We start from the raw sequence: 16,809 nt of genomic DNA on the forward strand, positions 1-16,809 counted from the left end.
ACATTGTTCTGTATGTACTAATCAACAAGTACTGTATTTGATATTGTCTGTATATAAGGAGTACTACTCAGTCACATTCAAATTAGAAAGTACAAAACATTCTTGCTCATTGTTTAATAGAATTGCAAGGGATGTACCACTACAAAGCAAACAGGAAACATTTATTTAATTTCTAGACAGAAAGTGTCAAAACCCCAAACCCTTAACTGGTAGTAGCAGAAACTTAAGAGAAATTCTTCATTATGTTTCTGACTTTTCTCAAGTGTCATGCCTTTTTTTACGAGACATTCTCAACAGCTATGAAGTTCCTTGATGTCTCAGAAATTGCATTATGCTCAAGTATCTTGGACAAATAATTCATTCCACCTAGCAGGAGATCACAGTTTGTATTAGTCATTTGACAGTAACGCTACTCAGATTCCCACACTGAGGCTACAGATGTTTGCTGACCTTAGGCGAAAGGGGTGGGTGGCCTGCAGGAAATACAGCGAGATTCCCAGTCCAACCCAATCCCTGACTGGAGTACAGGGGTGCCTTTATCGTGGGAAGTACGTGTGTCTATGTGTGAACAGAAGCGGGCAGGAAGGGGAAGTACTACTCCTTTTCTCCTCTTTAAATTAAAAAAAAAAACCCCAAACCTCTAGAATTAAACCTTGAAGCATCAGGATGTGGATGACCTAGAGGATGTTCTAGGATTTCTGTTCCTAAATGGCTTGTTATCATGTATGGGTGTTGGGGTTTTTTTGTAAAAAGGTCAGCGAGCATTGACCTTTGCCACACACACCCAACTCCCACATCCTCCATGCAGAGCGAGGTGTTCTCTCCCCTTCCCCCCCCCCGCGGCTGTTATGGCAGGGTGGGGGCGTGTTTTGCACCAGCAGTTCCTGGCCTGTGATGATCCCACCACGGCAGGCACTTAAGACTCCATTAAGTATGATTTAAATTGCTATTTATTAGAGCTAACAGAAAAGAGAGAATAGTACAGGTAGTCTTCCATCCCTTCAGACGCTGGGAACCCTGAGCTGTGCAGCACCGAGCGGGCATCTGCTGAGGGCGCAGCAGGGCCCGTCTGCAGAAAAGTTACCCCGTTTGGGTCATTCACGCTATTACAGGATTTCTTCTGAAAAGGAAACAACTCTATACACCATTTCTACTGCAGGACAGACAGGATGTTCAGGCGGGGCCTGCTTCGCTCAACTGTAACGCGATCAGCGACTCCCTCGTGTGCAATGGTCTTCCCGCCCGGATCACTACCGGCGGGGGGCGGCGCCGGGCCGCGCAGCGCCGCGGGCGAGGAGGAAGGCTGGCAGCGGCCCCGGCAGCGCCGCCTCTCCCCCCCGGCCCGCCCCCGGCCCGGCAGGGCTGCCGGCGGCCCTGCGGGGCGGGCCCTGCGCCTCGCCTCCACGGCGGCGTCCGCCGTGTCCTGGCAACAGCGCGAGCCGCGCGCTGGCGTCACCAGGCCGCGCCGGGAGCCGCCGCCCCTGCGCCTGCGCCGCTCGCCGACTGCTGGGGCGCGCGGGGGAGCGGCCTCGCTCCGGTCCCCGTCGGGCGGCGGCGGCGAGCAGGATGCCGGGGCGCTGGGGTGAGGTTGCTGGCGGGGCCCTCCGTCCGCGGCCCCTCGGGGGCTGGCGCGCGGCCCGCAGTCACGGCGCCCTGAGGGGAGCGCAGGGCCCGGGCCCGGGGAAGCCGTTGGGTGCGGGCGCCCTGCGCAATGCCCGGCCGGCCCCCTGAGCCGGGCCTCGCTGCCGCGTCCCTCGGGGCGGGAAGGGTCGAGTGGCGGTTACCCGCGAGCACGGCGGCCAGGGGGAAACGGGGCGGGGGCGGGGGGGAGCGGACCCCGCCCCGCCCCGCCCCGCCCCGCCCCGCCGCGCCGGGCGGTGCGGGCGTGACGCAGCCGGGCTTGTGCGCGCGGCCTGTCTCAGGCCCGGCCGTTGAGTACGGTTAAACGGTGAAGTGAAAGCAGCGGCTGTGCCCTGGCCGTCGGGGGCTGGCGGCAGCGCGGCTCCTTTCGGAGAGGCTGGAAAGGGAGAAGGCTGGTGGTACACCTCATCTGCCTGTGTGTAGTTTTGTGTATTTCTGGTCTTGAAGAACATACGAAAGGAAACACTTCTGCAAACATGTTTGCAGGGGTTTTTTTTGTCCAGACTTTTCTGTGATACAGTCTTATATTATTAGTTCAGTAGACTAGCACACGGTGCTTTGCTTCCTCAGGAAGACTGCGTTTCAGCTAGAGGGAACACACAAAAACTGAAAGATATGGGATGGGCTGTATTTGAAGGGTGAAAGGTTATGCTGTTGAGAGGTTGTCCTTCAAGTATCTTCAAGTATCTGGGTGTGTGCTCACCAAATGCAAGGTCTACATAGCGGAAGAGGAGATGATTGGCGGGTAATTTGGAAGGAGAAATGTGACTTCGGTGGGAACACATCTGTCTAAGAATAGAAATTGGTTAAAATTCAAACATTAAATTAGAAGTTTATTCTCTTGTGTGAAATACCGGAATAGTTCGTAGAATGCTCTGATATGAACTCACTTTGTGTGCTGTGTTTTTCTTACACCGTGGCAAGATCTTGACAGCTGTAGACCATGTTCCTGGGCAGTTTTATGCCAAATGCAGCTATATGTACATGCAGGATGAAGTTGTGTTTTTCTGTGATGTCTCTCATAAGGTGTTTGTAATGCACCTGGTATCAGATTATTCCGTATTTAAATTAAGGTTGATATTCTGCAATTAGCTTGCTATTGCAGAGCTCTGTCTGTAAGAGTCTTAAAAGGGTGTGAAACTACTGGTTTGCATTACAAGCGATGAACTCTGTACAGATGAAATTAATTTGCATGCCTCTGCTATTTCAAGACAAAGAGCAAAGAGAAATTTGGGGGGAATGTCAAATGAGAGGGATCAAGGGGTGGAAAGGGATAAAGACTCAGAAGGCGTAGGGCAGATCCTTATGCAGACTTTTGGGGAAAGAGAAAGGAGTGTAAAGGAAAGGTGATATAAGATGAAGTGGGAAAGGTTTGAGCAAGTCAGTTCTGTAATACATCCTAAAGTTGAGTGTTTTGTGCAGATAGGGAGATTTCTAAATTGGTTTATGCTGACGTGGATTCCTTGGCTTACCAGTTTAAGAATGCTGTGAGAGTTCTTGTGATCTGCCAGTGTCAGTCTGATGTAACAAAGCTAATTCCTAATGTAATGTCTGCGTATAGACATACATTGATATGCTTATTTGTAGACATTCTGACTTTCCCATGCACAAATATTTAGGAAAAACAAAGATTGTCGTAAATTATCATTGTCATCTTAAGATTTTCTTTTCCATTCCATTGGATGTATTTATATATGTGTGTTGGAGTTGCTGAAAAATCTGCGTGAAAAATTGTCTCTATTTAATATAAGTATTGCTGTAAGCAAAATAATACATTTTTCATAAGTTGTTAATGCCACATTCCAGTCTCTTCTAAGTGGTCTGCTTTGTTTCTGATTTGACTGTTCAAGTTGTGTTACTGTAAAATAATTAGACTGGTTAGTGGGTAGCTAAACTCTTACACTAAAACAAAATGAGGGAGTAGCCATTCATAAAACACACAAATGTAACTCTAAAATATTTTTAGCAGAGACTCTGCAAGTGAATGAGAACTTCTTTCTACGGAACTGAGGTGAAGAACTTCACCATGGGTCAACAAATTTCAAACCACACACAAACTGTAATTAACAAGTTGCCAGAAAAAGTAGCAAAGCATGCCTCTCTGGTTCAAGAAAGTGGTTTCCTAACGTATGAAGAGTTTCTGGGAAGAGTAGCTGAACTTAATGATGTGTAAGCCTTACTTTGTTTCCTTCTTTTTTTCATGTTTTACAGAGACCTTGTATGCAATATATTCTCCTGTGCTGGCTAAGCCAGAACTGGCCATCTGGTTTTGTTGGTTTCTATAGTGGTTGTAATTACAGTTCAAAACCAAAGCCATTTCTCCTCCCTAAATTCACTTTTCCCCTACTCTTCTTCCAGCAAGTGTTGCTTCTCTCTTAGAAGTTCACAAGAGGTAGATGTTTAGTAGTATCTGTTTGTTAGTGTTACCTGTCTCACTTACTCTTCCTCCCCTCCACCAACCACCTAAAGATGCAATGCTGCTTCCTCTCTGCCCATCACTTTTGGTAGGAAGTAGCAATACGAGCCCTAAAAAGACAGTACAGCTACACTAGGAAAGTAGTACCTGAGACAGAACTGTTTGTAACCATCTCTCCCACCGCTGCGGATATGCAATGCTGTTCCTCATTAAAGACGAGATGTGCTTTACTATCTGAAATCAGTGACCGAGATAATCCCAAACAAAAGGCTGCACAAGTAAGATTTTTCATAGGCTGCCTTTTGTTTGACTGATACGTTGACAGTAAAAAGAAATGAACAAAAAAGCAGAGTTGTCATTTTTACCCAGTATTTATGGTATACAATTATATGAAGTGGAAATGTACATGCTGAAAAGGGGCTTTGTAGTGTGTGGCTTTTGGTAGTGTTTGATGTTTAACTATAACGGGAATTTGTATTCAGTTTAGAAATTGTCTTGTAGAGTGTCATACTTTTATGAATGGTCTGCAAGAACAGATAGCTGTCTTCTGGGTAGACACATAAATAGATTTTGAAGACCATTACTTTGTTTTGCCTGAGAATCTAAGCATATCTCAGTATAATTAACTCCAAAATATCATTGTTATTCAAGGGGTTTTTATTTCTTTACAGTGTTTACTTCAGCCTGAATGTACCGTAGCTTGTTCTGATTCTTATGGAATAGACCTTTGTGTCTGTGTTCCATTGGAAAAAAAAAAATACAAAAACCCAAGAACGTCAGGGTCACCTGAAGCTTTCACCTGACTGCTTCATTATTAACATATACTAACAAAAATACACCTCATCTGCATGTGTTGGTACTTGCATGCTTTTCTTACATACATGGTAAGGAAATAACCTTTTTAGATTGGACCACAAGATTGTATGATTACTGTAATAAACAGTGAAAGTATATATAAATCAAAATGTCTATAAAGGACACTTGCTTGCTGATGCTGGATCAAAAGACTTGCACATCATTTTCTGAAATTTACTGTGCAATTTAAAGGGAAGTGGACTGTGTATTTTATATTTAATGACATGCTAAGAAGGTCATTACTCTTTAATGTCTCTGGGCAGTATTGATAAAATCTCTTTAAGGATAAAGAGCACATAGGTGAACAATAAATAATACCACAGTGGCTGAGGTTGCTGATCTTTGCATGTCTAGCACATGATGTAAAACTGATGTTTCTTTATTTCAGTACTGCAAAATTGGCCTCTGGACAAGACAAACATCTGTTATTTGAAGTGCAGCCTGGTTCTGATTCTTCTGCTTTCTGGAAGGTGGTCGTTCGGATAATATGTACTAAAGTAAGATTGTTGAAAATTTTAATTTGGTGGGGGTTTTGTGTACAGATATTTGAGGACTGTCACTTTTACTGGTAAAATCCAACACCTGCTACATATATTTTGAGTATATATTTTGATACAGATGATGTATTCAAGGATACTATTTGAGATAAATTAAGTCTAAATTCTAGGTTTCTGCAAAAAGCAGGTTAACAAAACCATTTTCATAACTAAGTTTAAAGGAATGATATCTTCCAATGGAGCACTTACAGCCCATTAGTTACAAATTCAGATGATTTGTGAGGTCAAGTCATGGTAATCGAATAGTACAACAAATTGGGATCTGTATAGTTTGATAGTAGTAGAAGTTAGTCAGCAATTCCAAGCATTATTAGTTGAGCTAGTGTAATTGTATACATTCTGATTCCGTAGAAAACCAATCTGAAAGTTAAATGTTTAACTTAGTTTGAAGACCATGAAAAAACTTACTAAGTTTGCTCTTTCTAATGAGGAGATTTTTCCCCTCTGTATCCTATCAAGTAACATCCTTAAACGGTCCTGAATCCACTGAGCAATCTTAATGTGCAGTTTCAACCAAGCCAACTCTCAAACTTTGTTTGAAACTAACAGTTTGTAATTTTCTGTTTGCTCTTAGTTTTTATTAAGGCAGCCATCATTGTAGGCTGTTTTAAGTTCAAATATGAAATGATTGATTATTCTGTTCTTTGTTCTAAGTTTAGACCAGTTTTTTAGCCATTAGGTCCCTACTCATAACTTAATCCATTTGAGTAGTGATGGTAATTGTCTTGCCCTAAAAATGTAGTCCTAACTGTGGTATTCCTCACGCTGAAACAGCTGTGTTTGCAGTTCTTAACTCTTATTGAAGCAGACTGGAATTTGCTAACATAGTGATGGACGCTTGGGAAGGTGGCTACTGCCATGAGAATTGCAGTGCATTAAAAGAATTTTGAGCAATGTAAAGTAAAAATCTGATATGTAATTGTAAACAATTCTTATATCTTAAGATAAATAAAACAAGTGGCATCGTGGAAGCTTCCAGAATCTTGAACTTGTATCAGTTCATTCAACTTTATAAAGATATCACCAGTCAAGCAGCAGGAGTTCTTGCACAGAGTGGTACTTCTGAAGAAGCTGCTGAGAGTTTGATGTCTGTGTCATCTTGTCAGGCCAGCTTGTGGATGGGAAGGTATTTTGATATATTCTAGCTTCTGACCACAGTTACAACATAAATATTTTGGAAGTTGTCTGTAAAACCTGAACGACAAACACCTAATGATCAAAACTGCATGCTCTTGGCAGGTGCAGACTTTGTATCATCACAGACATGAACAGCACACCTTCTCTTGTACCAAGAGAGCTGTAGTGTACTTGGGTGAAATTCTGTTGGTGCTACCATACCTTAGCTCCAGACCAATCGTTTTAATGATCAGTTCTAATATAAACATGGTATATGTTGAATCTCCTGAATAAGGAAACAGGAGGAAATGGAATCAGCTGCAGCTACAAATCTAGGGGTTTTGACAGTGTTGGTTTAAACAGATTTTGTTATTGTTCAACTTAAACTTTCTCTTCCTTTTTTACATTTTGGCATGTGAAAGTTCCCATCTGTTGCCACTAGAAACTCATGAATTATAGTAATAATTTAACTTATAAGACTGGAAAAATGTGAACTGTCTCACACATGTTGACATCCTGCTTTGTTAACTAGAGGAAAAGCAAAAGACTGAGGTCAACACCTGCAATAACTTCAGTTCGAACTGAATAGTAACAGCAAGAAGCTTGTCACCCTTTCCCTCTGTGGAAATGTTGCTACCTGTAATTTCTTACTTTTAACTTTCTGAATTAGTTCAGAGTTCTAACTCAGTTTTAAGTGAGGTAGAGATAGGTTTTACAAGGAAAAGCAGTAAATGGTATAGTTCTCTGTATCAACCAGTGAAGAGCTGGTAGCCAGGTGTTTTAACAGAACAAGTTGCTGAGCTAGTTAACTGTCTTTAGAATGAGAAGGGGGTCAGCTACATTGTCATTCTACAGATAGAGCCCACTGGTTTTTCTAAGTCAGTGGATTGCAGAATGTGTTCTTTTCATTTAATTTCCTGTTTCTCTTGTTTGGGAACAAATAATCTTAAATTATTGGCTGTTCTGAGTTATTAAAATGCTAGAATTAGGTAGCAAATTGTGGACATGTTTGGGAAAGCATATTTTCCTGCTCTTTCTCAAAGATATATGGTTATACTAGAACACACGTATATCTGGAAATGGCCTTTTACTTCAAACAAACCAAACAAACAGAAAAACGCCGGATGCTTAGGCAAAACAACTTCATATATTGCTAAAGTCAATGAGTAGATATAAGGTTTCCTAGGTGAGTTTCTTTTTCGATTTTCAGACTTTGAGATGGGCGAGATGAGCATCCTTTGTGTTTGTAAACTTCATCGCTTGAGGTAGTATTAGTGACAAATAACAACAAAAAAAAGAGTATACTTTTCTAATATGCTGGTAATATGCTGGAATTTAGTGAGCTTGCATCTTATGCAAGTTTTTCAAGTCATTAAGGAAAATACAGGCTGAAGCACCTTCAAGTATTTTACACCAAGGAAATCTTCTGATTGTTTTTCTGTGGTATCCTACCATTTGCCTAAATTCTTCTCACCTTTAGACATTTTTCAGCTCTGCAAGAGCTAGCCGTCGCTGTCCAAAAATAGCAAATATTATCTGTTTCATTCTTCTTATTATCTTAACTTCTTCCACTGGAATAATATCCCATTTCTCTAGAACATCCACTTCCTCCTCGGAGTGTTCCAAAATATCCGTAACTGTTTTATGCTTTCTGATAATGAAGAGACAATCATTTCCTTAGTTTGTCACTCTTGTATTTTACCATTTCTTCAGAAACTTAGTCCTATGGCTAAATCTTAGGTTCCAGAAACTCTATAAACAGGGCATCTGTTTTAAGTATAATTGCTTGTATATACATCAGCAAATCTAAAAAATTGAAGTGTAATCAAAGATTAGTACTCAGAGTTGCATGGGGGAGGGAAATGAAAGGGAGCAAGTCCAAAGAACTTAGTGAGCTAATCAAAAGAGAGTATTTTGGAAACTGTTGTCCTCACTGTATGCGAATCACCATCTGTAATTCCACAAAAAAATGTCCCAGCATTCTAAACTAATTTCTCAAAAAGCAAATTGAAAAGGAAACCCCAAGGACCTACTGAAGAATAAAATGAAAGCATGTTAATTGCTGTCCATTAGCTGACTAATCTGTACAGTTAAAAAATTACTCTATTTGACAGGCTCCCAAGATACCTAAGCAAAAGCAGTCTGGTCAATAGTCATTAAGGTGGACTGTCTCTCCTGAAATGCCATTCTTTCTAGAATGCTACCTCTCTGCCCCAAGCCACAGAAGAGATTCCCAAGTCAGGATTTTTGGAAAACCTAAAAATTTCAGAACACTTACTTGGCTGTTTTGGAAGTGAGCCATGACTACAAAATGAGGTAACTTTACATGTCTAGTTAGGTCAGTGAAAGCTGAGGATTCTCTGCACCTTTTCATGCTTGAGAAGTCTTGATAATGCAAATATTTGAGATACTACTGTTAGGAACTTTAGATACAGATATCTATTATTTGGGGGGAAAAAAATGACACATAAAATGAAAATGTGTGTCCTGGGGAGTGATTTAATTTTTAAACTCCTCCCCCCCCCGCCGCCAACAGGAACCACCTAGAAGCTTAACTGGAAAAGCTGTGGTAACAGTCAACTTGAGAGAGAGTCCTAATTTGAAGGAACAGTCATGAGGAGTGTATTGCAAGCTAAAACGAGCATTTTCAATCTAATGAACAGTTTAGCTCTTGGCATTTTGATGGCATGTGAAATTAGTGAACATGCATTCTAGTAGTGATCCTCTCAACATGCATGTTTTTATCTAGGATATAAACCAGTACACGGAAGTTTGACAAAGTTCCTTGTGAAATAGTTCAGCCTGACACTTTGTGAAAGGAAGGCAGATTCTTCTCCTGCCTTTCATGTAAACAGTGTTTCTGTTCTTTTGCCCAGTCATGTGATATGTAAGTTACAACTTCTCACACTTCCTTGTTGATATGAAAAAGGATTTGCATAACCCTTTGTAACACCAAAAGTGCCACATGACACACAAAATAAATGCATGTTCTAACTTAGTTTAGTTCATTTACTGCTGTTTGTTGGTAGCTTGAGGCTATGTCTGCTGACATAGGCTGGGATGATGCAACTAGTCCATTCACAAAATTACGTGTTCCTTGCAGATAAGCACAGGTGTTCCTTTCTGTCCATCACTAATTACTATGAAAAATGTAGTAACTAGTGTAGTTACTAGGGCATAAATATAAAACTTATTAGTTATCTGGGAGAAAATACTGTCTTCTCTTCTGCAGGGTTAAACAGTTGACAGATGAAGAGGAGTGTTGCATCTGCATGGATGGGCGTGCTGATTTAATCTTGCCGTGTGCTCACAGTTTCTGCCAGAAATGCATTGATAAATGGTAATACATAATAAAGGATATTATTTTATAGTATGTACTGGTTATCTGACATGTTTCAGTTTGGTCTGACAGATTCCTTAGTTCCCATATAATTTAATATCTGAAGGTATTTGCAAGCTAATGCACATATGATACATAACAAGCTTGAGTAAAATCAGACTGCAGCAAAAGGAAAGAAGGATTTCAGAATTTGTAAACATCTTACGAAGAATTTCATTTTGGAAAAAGAGATGTGAAAGTGCTTTTCAGCATTTGTTTTGTAATTTCTTATCTCTTTGTATTCTTGTAAAATTAAATTGTATTCTTGCTCGAAAACTAGAGGAGACAGGGTATATGCTGATGCTGACATGTTATGCTTCACAAAATCTCATTAAAAGCTTCTTTATAAGGAAAAAATCAATAGTTTGTAAGACTATGCAAATATGAAGGCAAGTTGGACTGTCTTATCACTTATTTGGGAAATAACTATCAGAGGGATTTTTTTCCGTATATTATGCTTTCACTTGAAATAAATAGCATACAATTTACTAATTTAAATATATCAGACTTTTCCAGGAAAAGATTTCTTCTCAGTAGCAATGCCTTCAAATTTATGTATAACATGTATCTTACAATGTATGTTCAGCTTCATAGTAAACTGAACAGCTTTTCAGCTTCTGCATCTGTCTGATATACCCGTTGTTGGAAGACTGAGAGACAAAAATTGCTTTGTGAAGGAGCGTAGCTCTTCTCTGACCCTGCAGAAGACGTACAAGGATTAGGCAGGTGTTCTGGCAGTCTAGCATTAGGTGATACAGATATTCTCAGTTAAAGGCTTTTTTTTGACTAGTTAATGCAAATGATTTTACATTTAAGTCGTATAATTTGTGCATAAGAATTTGTTTTGTGGCTTTTTCAAAGGCTTATCAAGGAAGTTACTCTTATAACACCATGCTCCCACAAGGGAAAAACGTAGTAAAAATCACTGGATCTCAGAGTATAACTAGTCACCTCTCTTTCCTGGGAAAATATTTTAACATCTGTCAGCAGTACAGGGCTTAGTTTAGCGGCTGTGGTGGAGAGCAGATTATATTCTACTTTGGCTAATGAATCAGCTGAACTCTTAACTAAGTTCCAGCTATACCATTCTTTTTTTGGTATTCAATTTTTAAGGTTCATCTCTTCTTAACCTAGGCATATAACAGAGGCTCCCAGCTCAGAAGCATAATTGTTTGGGACCCCGAGTTAGTCAGTGGGGGGGGGATGGGACCCTCAGGGACCAATTCTTAACTTCAGTGGGCTGAATGACCCAGGAAAAGGTTCCTTTTTCTCTTTATATAGGAAGCTTTCAGGGACTGGTTTCTGAAGTACTGTCGTGGTTTAACCCCAGCCAGCAACTAAGCACCACACAGCCATTTCCCCCTCCCCCCTCCCAGTGGGGTGAGGAGGAGGAAAGGAAAAAAAAGTAAAACTCGTGGGTTGAGATAACAGTTTAATAATTAAAGTAAAATATAATACTAACAATAGTAATAATGAAATACAATAATAATAATAGTAATGAAAAGGAATATAACAAAAAAAGGAAGGGGGGGGGGAAGAAAAAAAAACCAGTGATGCACAATGCAGTTGCTCACCACCTGCTGACCGATGCCAGGACCGCAATCTGCGCTCCCAGCCAACTCCCCCCCTGTTTATATACTGGGCATGATGTTCCATGGTATGGAATACCCCTTTGGCTAGTTCGGCTCAGCTGCCCTGGCTGTGCTCCCTCCCAGCTTCTTGCACACCTGCTTGCTGGCAGAGCACGGGAAACTGAAAAGTCCTTGGCTTAAGATAAGCGCTACTTAGCAACAACTAAAACATGAGAGTGTTATCAACATCATTCTCACACTAAATCCAAAACACAGCACTGTACCAGCTACTAAGAAGAGAGTTAACTCTGTCCCAGCCGAAACCAGGCCAAGTACCTCAGCTGAATATCTAAAGATAGGAAGAATTAATTTAGACTGTGGATTTCCATTTAAACTTTCTGGGCAGGTAGCTAGATGCATTCTGTTTAACCTGAGCAAACCTGATTATGAGGAACATGACTCCAAATTTATCACTCGAAGAATGGAGCTACATTCAGAATTGTTGGCCAATCTTCCTCACAAAGAAAAAGTTTTTAAACAAAAAAATGTATGGGTGGTCTAATGCAGTTAACCTGATCATTCTTGAAGTTCTCACTGGGTTGGTGTGGGGGTTTTTTTCGTTTGGGGGCTCTTTTGGCTTTTTTCGGCCAGGAAGAGACCATCAGTGAAAAATACTCATTTCTCTGGCTTCCTAACAGGAGTGATCGTCACAGAAGCTGTCCTGTCTGCCGTCGGCAAGTGACTGGGGCAAGCGATTCTTGGGTGGTCTCAGATGCACCTACAGAAGATGATATCGCTACTTATATACTTAACATGGTAGATGAGGCGGGCCAGCCTCACAGACCCTGACACTGGCCAACCAGCTGATAATAGCAGAAGCACTTGAAGCTTTCGTTTTCATGAACATCTGTTTTTACCTCTCGTTGCCATTCTTCCACAGTCTGTCTTTTACTTCTCTTCTTGGCTGCTGTGAATCTACGCTGCTCTTTTAAAACACAGGGTATATGAGCCAGTGTATGTGTGTGCAGTCTTAATTATTAATCTGTACTTTCAGTAAACTCTTTGATCATTAACAAAGTTTATTTTAACAGCAACTTTTGATATTAATTAGCAGTTTGACTACTAGATGAAGCAATTTATAACAGCACAACTACAACTGCGAACTGCTATTTGAACATCACAGTGTACTGCTACAGAAGATGAACAGTGTCAGATGGCTTGACCTCACAGTTCTTTATCCTTAAAAGCAGTCCCTTTTAGTTTCATGACAAATGTGACTAAAGATGATGAGTTAGCACTAGTGATCATTAATTTGAAATTTTACTGCTGAAACTTGAAGATGTCCCACTGCCTGTTCTTCAGTAGCCAGTTATTGCTGCTTTTAGTGTTTACAGATACTGATTTCAATCTGATCTGTTATGAGATTTAGTATTAATTATTTTAAATCTGTTTTGGAGACTGTGGGCAGCTCTGTAAATGTACTTGTGCACTTCCCTTTATTCTTCTAACAAGATTATCTCTTTGAATATTTTTTTAAATATGATATTTAGCATAGTCTTATTAGCTTGGAAACATTAAACGGTTTCGTACACAATCCTTAAAAAAGTACATCAGTTTCTTTATAGTTTTTTGATCAAGAACAGCCAAAATTATTTTTAAACATTAGGCATATCTGAAGAGAATGACTTTGAATTAGCAGTTAAGGTGTAGTTTAGTCTGATGCTGTGGTTTTATCTGCTTCTCTTGAGTTTTTGAAGTGATGAAATCAGAGTTATAAGGTGTACTAAGAGTTATAAGGTGATAATCTAAGTAAGGGTGCCGTGCTTTGTATCTACAAGTGCAATATGCTTTTATGTAGCAGAGAGAAACTTCTACTTTAATAGTAATGTTGCTTGCAGTGAGATGTGCATGTGACAACTTGGGAAAAGGGATATCACAGCTGGAGCGCAACAGTATTTCTGTGTCTAGCAGAGTAAAATCTTTAAAGAGCTGAGTTTGGACAGTCTAAAATAAATTGTTAGTATTCAGGAAACCCATCTTAAGCCTCTTCTGCATAAATAGTGTTATGGAAATCAACTGCTATTGTAGCGAATTAATGATTTTTTTTTTTTTAATATATATTAACAAATACTACTCTTTTAACTTGAGGCTATTGAGTGAGAAATACTCAAGTGTAGCATTTGAAGGAATATCAGCATAAATCTTGCTTACTGTAAGACTGCATTTTTAATTACCATACTTGTTAAAATTCAATGATGCCGTAAGGCTAAGGCCTTTTATCACAGACAGGTTCTGAACTACAAGGTGTGTGCACACGTAGATATGCACCTTTGGGTTATTTTTCTTAATTGGCTACAAAATAATTCAATTACGTTGGGGACCAGATCTTGGGAATTTCTCTATTACACTTCTATTTGTTAAGGAATGTGCATAGCATATGGCACCCGTTTGAGCTTGGCTTATGGCACAGTTGTCAAATTTGTCATAGACATTAAGACAGATAAGCAACGTACTCTTCTTGTGTGTATCATCTAAAAGCCAGTATGGCTTAGTGTGTAAATCTGTATTTAACTATTGAAAAATCCGTTTATGAATGTATATAGCTTAGAACTAATTTTTTCCCTTTGTTAATCCTTTGATATCAGTGAGATATTCTTCAGAAAATGTATGGACTGTTTGGTTGCATAAAGGCAGTTCTTATTTGGGCTGAATATTGTTAATGGTCAGGGATTTTCCACTAAAACATTTGCAAATATTCCTAATCACACACCAGTTTGGTTTCTTTTTGCTTTCTGATCTTGCATTAGTCCATGTTCAGAACTTTAAAATAACCTTTGAATTTTTTAAACTTTTTATATCACTGGAACAGAAAGAGCATCTAAATTAAAGCTTCAAGCTAACTTTATTTTTCAAGTATTTCAAGAATTATACTTCTGAACTGAGATTTTATAAGTTGACTTTCTGCTGAGAACTTAAATGAACTTCTTAAAATGTAATTTTGTAGTGATGCAAACAGGTTGTTAATTGCAGCATAATGACACTTGCAATTACAATATAAACTAATGCAAAAATTATTTAAATAGTGAAAAAGTAAACTTTGTATTCTGTACAGCTTTTTTTAATTAAGTTGCTGTAATTCACACTGCTGTGATGTAGGTACTGTAATGTGTGCCTTGTAAAATATATGTACTGTATGTTATATGGGATAATAGGTACATTAACACTGAAAAACTAGTAATTTGGTACTGGTTGGTATTACCTAGTCTGAAGTGCTACATTTAGCAAACAATTTTGGAAAAGGAATCACATTGGCAGAGACATGGCAATGGGTTCCAGAAGCTAGACCTTGAAAATGTGAATTACTATGACTAGCTGTTGGTGGGGGGCATTAGAACAAACTACACTTTCTTGTGTTAAGTGAAGATTTCTTACAGGTTTAATGTGAAATTGTAATTTAAACATTATAGGTTGTATTAATAGCTAAGGACATTCCAGTATATTAAACTTTGTGTATGAACTGTGCAATAAAGTTACTTTGGAAGAAATGTCAAAGTTCTTTTAAGCTTAAGGAATCTCTTGGCTTTACCACAAAAGTCTGAAAACTGAATTTTAATCTAAATACAATTCCATTGTACAGGTGGTGTGGTTAAAAGCATGCCATTATGAGTCAGATGTCTCTTAAACTTTGAAGTGTGATATTAACAAGGTAGCTTAAAAGCAGCTCTGCAAAAAAGGCTCACTGATTCTTCTATTTTTCTTTTGTCAAAACAAATAAATTGGAACATTCTGCAGTAATGGGACAAATGAAACAACTCCACTTCTTAAAAGGACAGGATTGAGGAGCAGGTTTCTTTGGAGAAAGGATTTTTTTTTTTTTTTTTTTTTTTCTTTCAGAGAAGTGTGATTTACATTTTCCCCAAGTTATTCCATCATGTTTCTGATATTATTTTAAAGCTTAAGAATGCTAAGGTTTGGAGTATTCTTTCTTCTCTGATTTTTCCTGGGTTTTAGTAAGAATTGAAGCATATAATTAATGTAACTGTTTCCTCTGTCTAGTTACTTGGTTTATCTGTTCGGCTCCTTCAAAGCCAAGTGAAATGGGAGAGGAATTCATTAACAGATCAGAAAATTAAAATTGGAAAACTTAACCAGTTGACAGACACACCAGGAGGTAGGTGTACTTGAGGAATTAACAAATGTTTATATTTACTAGGTTTCAAGTTTAGACACCATATTAATGTAATGTGCATGTTTCTTTTTTTAGTGGGAAATGGTATATTTAACATATATCTTTCTTTTAAAGAGAATTCTGTATATAATTATAAAGGTTTTCTAATCCATACTCATTCCAGTTCTGGAAACAGAAGGCAACCAATGAGATCTCTGTGCTATAGGTTTGAACTGAACTGTTAAATTCCGCCCCTGTGTAGCTGTATGTGCCAAATGCATTATTTTTAGAAGGAACATCTTAGCTATGGTTCGTTGTGCTTTGTGTCCTGCTGAATCCTGGAACAGTAGCCTCCTCAGGGAGCCTTGAAGATGTTCGATGTCAGTGGGAGCTGTGTGTTAAACTGTCTGGCCTTAATTCTTGACACTGCATATACATAATTCTTTAATTTTGTATCCACTAAATACGTATGTTCTGTAATGGAAGTAATTCTATTGTGACTAATATTACAGTAATGAATTATTTTCATTCTTCTTCTGTTGTTAAACCATTCTTGAAGATAACTTACCGTAAGGTTTTATCTTCACCTGTTTTAAGTGGGTGAATGGAATTCTGCTGGCTTGTAAGTGTGTCTGAAAAATGAGTAATTCCAAAACTGAATTTTTTTTAATTCTTCAGAAGTTTGGTTCTAAGGCCTAGAATTTATCATACGGCAACATATTCTAAAGACTGAACATTCTTTTCCTGTTGCTATGTGTAGCTGAAATTAACCTGAATGAGATAGTGTTCTTTTCCAGTAACCGCAGTGTATGATCACCAGATAACGTGTTTTGCTGTGAACTAGCCATGTTGCAATGAATGTTATGTCTGTGAGGGATCTGACAACACATTCTGCTTTTGTATCTGAGCTGTCAAGATGTTAATTAGCAGATGATTGCTTACCTGTTGCTTACCTCACTAACCTAACTATTGAGGTTAAAATATTAAACACTGGGCATGGGTTTTGTAGGCATGAAATTAAAAAAAAATTGTTTTGTGACCTTGGATGGAACTTTGCCCAGTGTGAGTCTGGTGGAACAAAGAATACTATCTAACAGGTAATTAAA

General features: G+C 39.2%; 1 protein-coding gene across 2 annotated transcripts; it reads left to right on the forward strand.

Moving 5' to 3' along the window:
• The first annotated feature begins 1,529 nt into the window (after nt 1–1,529).
• Nucleotides 1,530–15,330, forward strand: RNF141 (ring finger protein 141). 2 transcript variants are annotated; one of them, XM_050897949.1, is made up of 6 exons: nt 1,530–1,582; nt 3,608–3,810; nt 5,301–5,409; nt 6,414–6,595; nt 9,818–9,925; nt 12,234–15,330. In XM_050897949.1, exons 2-6 carry the CDS (start codon nt 3,626–3,628, stop codon nt 12,382–12,384), a joined length of 735 nt encoding a protein of 244 aa, XP_050753906.1. In that variant the 5' UTR covers nt 1,530–1,582; nt 3,608–3,625; the 3' UTR covers nt 12,385–15,330. The 2 variants fall into 2 exon arrangements, with proteins under 2 accessions (XP_050753906.1, XP_050753907.1); XM_050897950.1 differs by having other exon boundaries at nt 1,536–1,582; nt 3,611–3,810.
• Nucleotides 15,331–16,809: the final 1,479 nt, after the last annotated feature.

The sequence above is a fragment of the Gymnogyps californianus genome, chromosome 5 (genome assembly GCF_018139145.2).
Source record: "Gymnogyps californianus isolate 813 chromosome 5, ASM1813914v2, whole genome shotgun sequence".
Taxonomy (NCBI): domain Eukaryota; kingdom Metazoa; phylum Chordata; class Aves; order Accipitriformes; family Cathartidae; genus Gymnogyps; species Gymnogyps californianus.

Coding starts and splice junctions, on each gene's coding strand:
- RNF141 (XM_050897949.1), top strand. CDS start 3,626: ATGAGAACTTCTTTCTACGGAACTGAGGTGAAGAACTTCACCATGGGT. Junction 5,410..6,413: donor TTCGGATAATATGTACTAAA/GTAAGATTGTTG, acceptor TTATATCTTAAG/ATAAATAAAACAAGTGGCAT. Junction 6,596..9,817: donor GCCAGCTTGTGGATGGGAAG/GTATTTTGATAT, acceptor TCTCTTCTGCAG/GGTTAAACAGTTGACAGATG.